This window comes from Sinocyclocheilus anshuiensis, unplaced genomic scaffold (assembly GCF_001515605.1).
Source record: "Sinocyclocheilus anshuiensis isolate Anshui unplaced genomic scaffold, SAMN03320099.WGS_v1.1 scaffold1433, whole genome shotgun sequence".
In the NCBI taxonomy this organism is placed as follows: domain Eukaryota; kingdom Metazoa; phylum Chordata; class Actinopteri; order Cypriniformes; family Cyprinidae; genus Sinocyclocheilus; species Sinocyclocheilus anshuiensis.
Window position 1 is genome coordinate 206,994 of NW_015549681.1, and position 13,142 is coordinate 220,135.

Genomic DNA, 13,142 nt, shown 5'->3' on the forward strand with positions numbered 1-13,142 from the left:
AAGTATTAGTGTGATTAGTGTGGTAATCACCATCTGTCTCAGGTAGTGTGTGTGTGTGTGTGTGTGTGTGTGGGCCTATAAAGCGTCCATGTGCTTCCACACACACACCTAATATGTTTCAGGTTCATTTTAGCTCCAGACGCTGTCATATCATAATTATGCATTAACCTTCCCATGACCCTCAGCACTGCCCTGTATAAACCACATCACTGACCGCACACTCATTCAGCCTCACTGGTTCCTCAAGAACAGCGAAATCAGCATATTAGAATGATTTCTGAAGATCATGTGACACTGAAGACTGGAGGAATGATGCTGAAAATTCAGCTTTGATCACAGAAATAAATTACATTTCAACAGATATAAAAGTTATTTTAACCTGTAAAAATATTTCACAATATTACTGTTTATATTGTAGTTTTGATCAAATAAATGCAGCCTTGTTGAGCTGCAGAAGAAACCTTACCAACCACAAACCTTTGAACGGTAGTGTAATATATATTTTTAGAATATTTTTTATAATTTTACAATTTTGTAATCGTTCATTTTTTTTCTCAGAGACTGTGACGGATTACAGTTACATTTATTTTGTAATCAAATTACGTAGCGCCGTTACATGTAAACAGTTACAACACTGGAAATAACACACAGTTATTAGTGAATGAGAGCCAGCGTCTGAAGGCTCTGGCGTTTGTGCCGTGTCTCACCAGATAGTCGTCCGGTCGAATCCCGAAGAGCTCTCTGAAGTAGCGGAACGCCACCGGAGCGTACGTTTTAAACCTGAAGTCTGGATAGTGATGCGCCGGCGTCAGATTACTGCCTTCACTGAGAGACAGAGAGAGACATACATCAAATCTGGATCATCTGACTGACTGATGATCAACACTGCTTTCTTACAGTGTACACTACCAGTCAAAAGTTTGGGATCAGAACGATTTTTAATGTTTTTTATAGGAGTTTCTTCTGCTCATCAAGGCTGTATTTATTTGATCAAAAATACACGAAAAAAATGTAATATTGTGAAATATTATTATGATGTAAAATAACGATTTTCTATTTTAATATACATTAAAATCTAATTTATTCCTGTGATGCGCAGCTGTATTTTCAGCATCATTCCTCCAGTATATTTGGCAGCACAACTGTTGATAATTCTAATATTAAATCAGCATATTAGAATGATTTCTGAAGATCATGTGGCACTATACTGGAGTAATGATGATGGAAATTCAGCTTTGCATCACAGAAATAAATTATATTTTAAAGGATATTAAAATACAAACCATTATTTTATATTGTAATAACATTTTGCAAGATTGCTGTTTTTTTCTGTATTTTTGGTCAAATAAATGCAGCCTTGATGAGCAGAAGAGACTTCTTTAAAAAACATTACAAGTCTTACTGATCCCAAACTTTTGACTGGTAGTGTAAAACTTTATTATCACTTTTTATCAATTTAACACATCTTTGCTGAATAAAAGCATTAATTTCTTTCAAAACCCCCAAACTTATGAACGTTAGTGTATATTGTTACAAAAGATTTCTATTTTAAATAAATGCTGTTCTTTTTAATGTTTTATTCATCAAAGAATCCTGAAAAAAGGATCGCAGATTCCAAAAAAATATGAAGCAGCACAACTGTTTTCAACATTGATAATAAATCAGCATATTAGAATGATTTCTGAAGGATCATGTGACACTGAAGACTGGAGTAATGATGCTGAAAATTCAGCTTTGCATCACAGAAATAAATTATACTTTAAAGTATATTAAAATAGAAAACCATTATTTTAAATTGCAATAATATTTCACAATATTACAGTTTTTTCTGAATTTCTAATCAAATAAATGCAGCCATGATGAGCAGAAGGCAGACTTCCAAATCTTACTGATCCCAAACTTTTGAACGGCAGTGTATATGTAAAATATATTTGAAGTGTATTGTATTGTGGGATACAGTTTTCCACTAAAATGCTGGCTAATAAATAAGCCACCCAAGTCCGCTATAAAAATATGTTTGTATAGAACACAGTCTGCATTTGTTGGTGTAAGTGCTTGATTTTAATGAAGACCAAAGCACTAGTAGTTACATTAGCAATGCTTGTCTTAGCAAACACCACTAACTGAAGCAGCGAGACTATATGAAGAGATGGATTTAACACTCTCTGGTGCAGCAGAAATCTCACATACTGTACAGACCTGGGGAAGAAGATGCTCTCCACCACGTAGAAGTCTTGCATGAGGACGTCCCGCTCGGGTTTGGAGCTCAGGTTACCCACGGTGTAGCCGATCCCCAGCTGAATGGCTCCTTTCAGGGCGGACGAGGTCGTCTGTCGACACACAAGACGAACACTTCTGACTCTCTGACCGCAGTTAAACTCGCCCTGCATCCCTGACATACAGTGACTGCATAACAGCATGAAGACAGATACAAAGGACCACACATAAAATGTTTTTAAAAATGTAATATATTTGGCAAAACTTCATTTTAAGGACCAATTCTCACTATTAACTAGTTGCTTGTTAGCATGCATATTATTAGCATATTGGCTGTTTATTAGTACTTATAAAGCCTTATTCTGCTTTATTAAATTTTTTAATATATTTTAATAAATATTTATTTTTAAAATATATATAATATTTTTTAAATATTTTCATAACATGCAATTTAAAAAAATCTATAACATTTTCATATAAAATATATATAAAATATATGTTATAATAAATAATATAATAAATATATATAATTAATATAAATATATATACAATTTATATATATAAAAAATGTTTCCTTCATAATAAACCAATTTATTGGCTAATATTTGGAGTATTTTTGGATTACCACCACTAATAACTAAAATTTCAGGTTCCCTTTGTGACAGTAACAACTTTGTCAATAAACAATACACAGTAATGTTTTAATTTACTGAAACTAATGTGTATAATGATTGTTAATTTTAAGTCTAGCAATTTTAATGTCTCATTAGCTGTCCATAAATCAAGTTATATCATATATATGTGTATATATAGTATGCAATGAAGATAAAAAAAGTCATTTTCAAAATCCTAAAGCTGTCTGAATGATTTCCAGGATTAAAAAAAACCCAGATGTCCAACATGGACGCTTTTGGACCACACTGTATATATCAGCAGCCTGAAGTAAAAATTGACTGAAATTGTGATTGAAATGGACAAAATTGAGAAATGAGATCGAGACACCGTGAAGCTGATGTGTGACTGAAGACGCACCTTCTTGTAGGTGGTTTCGCCGGATGCATCGACCCGCCTGTGACCGATCTTCTTCTCAGGGCCAGAGCTGGAGTGACACGAGGAAGATGGCATCTGAGAGGATGAAAAATCACAAACGAGATCTCATTTACATATTTCTCATAGACAGCAAAGAGTTTAAATGGAGATTTGATCATCCAAGTGATCTGAGCTGCTACAGTATCTACATGCATTCTGTTGCTCTATGCTATTAATGTATGATTCATTTTTGTCTATTTTTAGGAGAAACATTTAAGACAAAGTTGACACTTCAGTTCATAGTTCTCCCCATTACGAAAATTTGCCGAAAATGTACTCGCTCTCAGGCAATCCTAGATGTAGATGAGTTTGTTTCTTCATCAGGTTTGGAGAAATGCAGCATTGCATCAGTGTCTCAGCAATGGATGCTCTGCAGTGAATGGGTGCCGTCAGAATGAGAGTCCAAACAGCTGATAAAACCATCACAATAATCCACAAGTAATCCACACCACTCCAGTCCACCAGTTAACATCTGGAGAAGACAAAAGCTGCGTAATAAATCTATCATTAAGGTGTTTTTAACTTTGAACCATCCCTTCTGGCTAAAATACGAGTCCATAATCCATAATAACGCTTCCTCCAGTGAAAAAGTCCATCTCCTGTTGTCTCTCACATCAAAATCCAGCCACATATTTGTTTAGAGCTGTTTTGGACTGTTGTAAACGCTGCTTGATCCGTGCAGATTTCTCTCCTGATTCAGACCAGACTACTTTTTCACTGGAGGAAGCATTATTATACAGTTTAAACCTCTTAAAGGTCCACTGAAGTGCCTTGAAACATGCAGCGTTATTCTATGTGTAGACAATTTCAACTGAAACAGGAAGACGGGGCGGGACATATCGAGCAGCCTTAGATAACCTTAAGGATAACATATTCATACTAAAAGCCAAAAAACTTTCATTTTGATTTCATGGGGACTTTAATGATGGATTTGTTTCAGCTTTTGTCTTCTCAAGACATTAACTGATGGACTGGAGTGCTGTGGATTACTTGTGGATTATTGTGATGTTTTTATCAGCTGTTTGGACTCTCATTCTGACGGCACCCATTCACTGCAGAGCATCCATTGCTGAGCAAGTGATGCAATGCTACATTTCTCCAAATCTGATGAAGAGACAAACTCAACTATATCTTGGATGGCCTGAGTAAATTTTCAGCAAATTTTCATTTTTGCATGAACTATTCCTTTAAATCTCAATTTCTGAAACCTCTGATCAATAACATTTTCCAAACACTTGAACATTTAACTCTTCTCAAGACTGCTTTAAGTAACACTGGAGTTGTATGACCGAAATTAATGATATACAGATAATAAATGATGCTTCACCTCGGTTATGTAGGTCTTCTTAAGAGCAGCGTCTGAAATGACAGAGGAAGAGAGAAATGCAGATTATTTAAAAAAATGTCTTAATAAATGTCGTTAATAAAACAATAAAAGAAAAACCTAATAACAGTGAGCAAGTGCAAAAATGAGCATGCAATGAATGCAACATACTACAGTAGTATGCAACGGTGCTGTCACATGTCCTCATTAAGTTGCACATCTGATTCATTGAAATAAATGTGGTCATTTCACATTTTTATGCAATTTTCTATAAAAATGTCTTATGGCAGTCTGATTAAATAAAGAATCAAGAAAGAGATGTGGAAAATCATGCTTTGTATTACTCCCAGTTCAGTTGTCACACAGGAAGCTGAAGGTCGAGTTGAGTGCATTGCATCGTGGGATACATTAACCCAAACAGTGTAAACACTGTATGTGTACAGAAAATATAAACACACACACACTGCAAAACTAGTATGAAGAGTGTGTTAATCTGAACACACACTGGTTAATGTGTGAATAACAATTCAAGGACAAACGGCGGGAGTCTGCAGCTCTGTGCTGCCTTGCAGTCATTTCACACTGCGTTTTTCTTGCACATGTTTCTGTGTCACTGAATTCAAGGGGAGGGGGCGGAGCTACAGACAAGTAAACCTGTCAATCATTCCTCAGCACGTGCCGGCGCAGAATTAAGGCAAGATAACAGAACGCAAATGAGACCTGACCTGCTTTACACCCGAGAGGAGCGAGACTATTTAATAACGGGGAATTAGAGCAGCACTGCAGCGCTGTAAAAAGTCTTAATTTCATCCTGGGACGCAGATGAATCTCATCAACACATGTCCAGGTCATAGTTTTAGCACACAATCAAAAGAAATTAAATAAAAATATATATTTTGTATGAAGAACATGAAGCTTATTTGATAAATTAAGCAATATATGTTTGTGTATAAGTTAAAAATGATATGTTGCATGAAATATATATATATTTATATACTATATTTTTGTCTCTACTTTAATCTATTTAATTAAAAGCAGCATATGTTGAAATTACTAACATAAATTACTGCTAAGACGCATAAATACTCACTATTTAAATAACACATCATTACTTTTTCCAGGTAAAATGTATTTAATTGTCACAATGCAAACAATCTAAAAAAGGTTTTATTTTTTCCAAGCAAAATATATGATCTTATTAAATGGGACCTGGACATGTTCTTGACCGAGTTTGTGAGATCAACAATATCCTCTGTAAAGCTTTGTGTTTTGGGAGCAGATGCAGTATTGTTGGCGGTCTCTCGTGGAGGCGCATGTGTTTGAGGAGCAGATAATGAGAGCCGAGGAAACGCATGACATGTGCAGCTGTCGTCTGACTGCGAGAGACATAAATACAGAGAAACATGCTGAGAAAATCACTTCTGCCTCTCACACATGCTTCAGAACCAGCGTCCAAACACGGACAAAACGCTGCAAAACATCCTCGCCAAGAAGATACCATGGTAACTACAGAGTGCTACTACATTTTTACACTTCACGAGAAAATGTGGAGGTGTTTGCCTGTGCAAAACAGAACTTATTCTGGATGTGTCTGACCTTCTGTTAAAGTGCAGGGTTTTATCTCCGGAAATATGACATGAGTCGTTTTACAAATCCAAATCCCAGAATGTAATGCAGACAGCAGATAACAGTGTTTGCCAGAAACAAAAGAGCCCAAATCATTTGCAATCATGTTTGTGGTGCTGTGATTTATGGAAAGAGAAACGTCAGGCTCGTGTCTGACTCGACGAGACCCACGTTACAACAGAGCATCACAACGAAATAACATATTATGGATAAAGAAAAATGAATGATATGTACTATATATATAAAATATGCTTATGAAAATTTACCTTCAAAATGACATAGTTAAAACCATAAAATCATAGTAAATTTATATCAATCTCCTTCAAACAGTGTAAAAGGCTTCAGAATATTTCTGTCATTTTGCATACTTTTTTTTTCTGTAATTTCTAGTCTTAATGTGTCATTTTGAAGGGAACTATATGGAAACTTGTTTGTGCTTTATATAAAAATAAAAAGTTAACTGCGACATTTTTTCTCAAAATCCTGTCTTTATTCTCGCAATTCTGAGATATAAACTCACAATTCAAAGAAAAAAAGTCAAAATTGCGAGATATAAACTCAATTCTGAGGAACCAGATCTGCACTGGGAGATATAAACTCAGAATTCTGAGAAAAAGGTCACCCTAACCTTTTTTTATTTAATTTTTTAATTCCGTGGCGGAAACTGCCTTCAAAAGAATTATGATTACCATGGAAAATATTAGAATTTTGTATAGTTATTTTAATACATCGTGAATGAATCTTCTGCAATCAGCAGTGACAGAGGATGGTGTGAGAACAGAACTGACAAAGGACAAGAAGAACCCTGAATCCCCGAATACTGGATCACACACGCAGTAGAAACAAAGAAACAAGGAGATTTTGTTTTTAACATACAACAACATGTCTAAGCTCATTAGATGAATCATGCAAACACTGGTGCCGAGGGTCTCGAATGAATGCGGCAGAATCTCACATTCACACTGTCAGCGCTAATAACATCACACACACACACAGCAAGCCACAATAAACACAGATTTACACATGGTAAAAAATACGGGACCACTTCACAAAAACCACACACTTCTCATCCAGCACATGACGGTTGTATGTATTCAGAGCTGAGAGAAAATCTCAACAACTCAATGAAAATCTTCCCTCGAATGACTAATCAATATGAGATGCAGAAGCACAGACTGTTGCCAGATGCCAAGAAAACCTCACTAAAATGTGTCCGGATGTTTGTTTCAAACTGCAATGTGAAGAATAAAACAGGAATCTATGGTCTAATTTGGTCCAGTGACAGACTGGATCTCACCATGAGCATTGTGGGAGAAGGCCAACAGACTGTTGGAGATTCACACCCAACTGCTCACGACGCTTTACGTACATCTGTGTAAATGATGATTTCAATGCAGCTATAATTGCTGGTTACTTCATACGGTTGTAAACAAGACACACTTTGAGAAGACTTGAGTGAAGGTAATACTTACTAGAATACTTCAATAGATGCCAATACTTACAGAGCAGGTATGATTGCCATATTTCATTTTATGATCTTTACAGGTCTACAAATGAACTGGCTGTATCGTGCATGATCTGAAAGCATGAAGTACTGTATAGACTTGTAGAATAACATTCAATTCTCACTTTCAATTCAGAAAAACTAAAGGATCGCCTTGATTTAAATACAAGTTTACAAGCACATATTAGACATGCACACGTGGCCTTACTGAATCTATGAAATGTATTTATCATTCAAATGATATTCTGAACAGCATATTATGCAGACATGATGAGACGTCCATAAAACCAAAACAATTATAGTAACATATTATAGATATGATATTGTGCATCATCATTACAGTATTTGGGTAAGTCTTATTACTTCTAATTTTTAAATAAAATGTGATCTTGTTTTCATGCAATGCAATGTAATGCCAAAAACAATATTTTTTTAAATGCTTCAATCAAGAAAAAAATAGACATATACTAATCATATATATATATATATATATATATATATATATATATATATATGCAATATTTTTAATAAAACAAAAACTCTAATAATTATTATGATGCTATAATTCAGGAAAACAAAACAAAAATTTAATATAAATTGCAGTTTAACTTTCTTTTAAATTGCAAAAAATAGGTGCTAGAAAATTATAAATGTAAAGATTTTTAAAACAAAAGAAAAACGAAAACTAAAATGTTTTATATATATAATTATAACACTAATTATTAAAAAAATATGAATTGATTATACATGATTTTTGCAGTTTAATGCTAACTGTTTCCATATGATGAACTGATTTGGATTAAAACATCTAAATGAATGTAAATCTGACATAAATGAAAGTTCTGACACCATGATAATTATCTAAAAACCAAAAGTCACAGTAGATGCAGCTACTGTAAATCACTAAAGACGAGTGATTTCTGCCTCAGCAACAGCACTGCTGCACTAGAATCAGTTCAACCCTGAAACATCAGGAAAAAAACAGCGGAGCCGGCTGCAGGTCAGGCCACAAACTGTCAGAACGCATTAAAGTCAGTCCATCACGAGAGCCTGAGGGAACCTGGCTCTGTATTAACACACAGTCACCAAAACCGCCTGAAAACCAGCTGAATTTAACAAGAGAACATGAGTCATTTCAGTCTGTCATCAGTCAACATTCAGTTCAGAAACCATACTAGTTAATTCATACTTCAAAACAGGAAAGCAGACCTTGAATAATCACATTCTCACCGTTTTCCAGGACTGCAGTTTTCTGATGGAGACAGATGGTTTGGTTCGGTTCTCTGGAGAACCTGACAGATTTCATCCCGGCGCTGGAGGCGATCAATTAAAGAGACGCTTTATGAACATATAATGACTGATGTGAGCCTCGAGGCTACAGAGACGAGATAATGAAGCGAGTGAATGTCAAACTAATGTCTTCAGCGCATAAAAGTGCTAAAAGTTTGTGCACAAACATCCTCAAACTGCCTTGAAATGCAACACAGCATCTTAAACGCACCTGAGGAACAATCTAGAAAGACTGAGAAACCTAACTGCTGAAGTTATGAGCCCGTTCTTAATCTAAGAGGTGCTGATAGAGTTTATGTATGACCATGTATGAAGGTATAAAAGTCATAAATACAGACCTCTGATGTCACAGGAGTCCCTGCGGCTGGACTGATGCTGTGCTTTGCGTCGCTCGTTTCTATTTGCAGTCGGATCAGTGGCGCTCAATCGGATTGACAGCAGGAACTAATCTGCTGCCCTGACAAACTCCACAATCTCTCTGGTCACCTGGAGGCGAGCGGCGGCCAATCAGACGCAGAGATTACGGCTGGCTTCTGCCCACCGGTGGATAAGACTAGGAAAAGCCCAAGTGCCAAGGACGAGGGCACAGAACGACAGACAGACAGGAAACACGACCAGAAACGACTCACAATGTCTCAAGGACTCACAGCCTCTGGCTTAAGACACACAAAGATATTCAATGATAGAATGATATCAGAATGATAAAGAACAAGAATAATAGAACGAATGAATGAACAAATGAATGAACAAACAAACAAACAAATTATATAGACAGACAGACAGACAGACAGACAGACAGACAGACAGACAGACAGACAGACAGACAGACAGACAGACAGACAGACAGACAGACAGACAGACAGACAGACAGACAGACAGACAGACAGACAGACAGACAGACAGACAGACAGACAGACAGACAGACAGACAGATAGATAGATAGATAGATAGATAGATAGATAGATAGATAGATAGATAGATAGAATAAATTAATGAACAAATAAACAAATAAACAAAAGAACGAACAAAAACAGATAGTCAGGCAGAATGATAGAATGAACAACAAAATGAATAACAGAACGTCCAAACGAACAAACAAACGAACAACAGACAGACAAGACAGATAGATAGAATAAATGAATGAACAAATAAACAAACAAACAAACAAATGAACAACAGATAGACAGACAGACAGACAGAATGAATAACAGAATGAACAAACGAATGAACGAATAAACAAACAAACGAACAAAAGAATGAACAAACGATAGATAGTCAGGCAGAATGATAGAATGAACAGAATGAATAATAGAACGTACGAACAAACAAACGACAGACAGACAGATAGATTTCATGTCTAAATGGGAAATTCCTGATGTGAATATGATGATCTAATGAATAAATTAAAACATACGCCAGACACACATTTCAGCACGGTAAACTCCGTGTTTTTGGAAGTGGGAAACTAACCAGACCGGAAAGTTCCGGCAGTGTAATAATAATCTCTGGTCACCGTCAGACTGTGCTGGAATGTGCTGAGATTAAGGTCAGGACAGTGAACACACAACCTTCTGATGGTAAAAGTGTTTGATCACATAATGGTCCATTGCATGTCATTTAGGTAAGAAAGCACTCCTAATATAATAAAATGATCAACAGCATTAGAATTCAATGTATAAACACATTTGTGCATTATTTTAAGTATTGCTTTACTGAAGCACTGCAAATATATCTGTAAACGTATGTTTGAACAGGTCAGCTTTACTTCAGAGATTGTGCGCGGTCACCTCGCTTCACTAATGTTGAGTCTGACAGATTAATCAACAACCCTAATCAACCTTAAAACTAGAGTCAACCTGCTTCAATCCTTCATGACAACATGAACAGCCCGAGCTGAGTTATAGAGAAATCAGAGTAAAAAACGAGAGTCTGAGCGGTTAAATACAGCGTTGAGAAACGAGCATGTCCTTATTTGAGCTTCACACACCAGTAAATCAAGAGCACTTTAAAGCACAGCAAGTCTAGACCAGCCAAATAAAACATTTAATCACACAACAAAAGCCTTCTGATCAGAGTCAAACAACCACTGAACAAAGCTGAAACTCCACTGTATCTAATAGCAGTTTCACAATGATTAATCATGTTGAATGTGTCTCTAAACACTCATGACATTTGCAGAGCAAAACATGAGATGGTGGAAAGTTAAAAACTACATAAGACTCTCACATATCACAGAACAGTGATGGTATTGGATAGTAAAAGCATAATACACTATATATGATATTGAATGATTACCAAATCCATATATCATCATATTTGCCAAGGTACATTACCACAGTAAATCAACAAAAAACATGATATCAGTGTTGCTAATGTTAACTACAATTATTACAAATCGTTTTTGTTCATTGAAATAAAATCAAATATAAATATTAGATGAATAGCTTAATGCTACCTTGGCAGCTAACTGAAATAAATAAGATTAAGGTGAATTACTAAAACTGAAAGAAAAATAAAGCTAAAAAAAAAAAGTAAAAATGACAAAAGCACATGCTAAAATGGCTAAAATAAACTTAAAATATAAAATAATATTAAATACAATTTAAAACTATATTAAATATCAAAATATTAATAAATACTGTAAGTGTATACAAATAATATCAATGCAGTAAAATGTAAAAAATATCAAATAAAAGCTCATTCAAAATGTTAATAAATACTATAATAGAATATAAATAATACTAAAATAACACTGCAACATTTAAAAAAAAAATATTGGGCACTTCATTTGATGGCCCTCTGCATTGAGAAAATGTATTGACAATGTCTGAAACTGTGCTCAGATTTGCTAAGATACCAAAGTCTGCAATCAAAAGTCACAGATCTCGATATTATCTCAGATTTCTCAACTAATTCATCCATTCTCAAATGATCTGAGCTGCTTCACATTCATTTTATAGCTTTGTTCTCCAAAGGAAGTTCAGGAGGCAAAGTTGATCCTTAAATGACCCATAACTGAGTCTCCTGAGCTACATCTGAGCAATAACATCAGGGATGCTGCATGTGTGAAGAACAGCAGCTAAAGCTTCTTCTCTCTTCTCTGAGATGAGAACATTACAACTTCATCAGCTGTCTCGGGGATTCAGCGGGAATCGGCCGTATCACTGCCTGTGTTTATGTTCTGATGTCAGTGAGTCGTTCTGGATGAGACGCTGATCTGCGGCTGAGGAGATGCTAAATAAAGCTCCGGCCTTCAGCTCCTGTTCTTACGCAACTAGTGTTTACAACCTCAGACACACACGCTCATGCGCTTGACAAAATCATGCACGAATCCAACAGAAAAATCCCAGATACGGCACTGAAGGAGAAGGTTTGCAACTCGTCCTGTAGCATGAACCCTAGCAACTGCATAGTGATGCCCTAGCAACCAAACAGAAAACCACAGCAACCCCTTAACAAAACACTGGCAAAACACCCTAAAAATGCATTGTGATGCCCTAGCAACCACCCAAAACACCCTAGCAACCAAACAGACACCATAGCAACCCCTTAACAAAGCACTGGCAAAAGCACCCTAAAAAATGCATAGTGATGTCCTAGCAACCACCTTAACAACCAAACAGACACCATAGCAACCACTTAAAAAAGCACTGGCAAAAACACCCTAACAACCGCCTAGTGATGTCCAGCAACCACTCAGATCACCCTAGCAACAACCTAGCAACCTAACAGAAAACCATAGCAACCCCTTAACAAAGCACTGGCAAAAACTTCCTAAAAATGCATAGTGATGCCCTAGCAACCACCCAAAACACCCTAGCAACCAAACAGACACCATAGCAACCCCTTAACAAAGCACTGGCAAAAACACCCTAACAACTGCATAGTGATGCCCTAGCAACCACCCATTTTAAATTAAACATTTTGAACCTTTAGAGCCATTTAAGAGCAAACATATATTTTATATATACACTGTAAGAAACTGACTGTGAAATTCACAGTAATTAACTGGCAGCAAGTGACAAGTAACTTACTGTAGAAAAGAACTACAGTAATTAACTGGCAGCTAGTGACAAGTAACTTACTGTAGAA

At 36.0% G+C, this 13,142-nt stretch overlaps 1 protein-coding gene across 7 annotated transcripts in view; it reads right to left on the minus strand.

The window, feature by feature from the left end:
- The window catches only part of LOC107660379 (phosphatidylinositol 4-phosphate 5-kinase type-1 gamma-like), a 61,944-nt gene that overhangs the window by 35,564 nt on the left and 13,238 nt on the right, over positions 1-13,142 (minus strand). For 4 of the 7 annotated variants that reach the window (XM_016449655.1, XM_016449650.1, XM_016449649.1 and 1 more), the window contains exons 2-5: positions 4,634-4,665; positions 3,250-3,342; positions 2,200-2,330; positions 708-825 (exon numbers count right to left, since the gene is read on the minus strand). In XM_016449655.1, coding sequence (XP_016305141.1) covers positions 708-825; positions 2,200-2,330; positions 3,250-3,342; positions 4,634-4,665 — 374 coding nt within the window. Of the gene's footprint in view, positions 1-707; positions 826-2,199; positions 2,331-3,249; positions 3,343-4,633; positions 4,666-8,990; positions 9,363-9,388; positions 9,508-13,142 lie in introns of those variants that run through there. The other 3 variants (XM_016449653.1, XM_016449652.1, XM_016449651.1) reach the window with 3 other exon arrangements.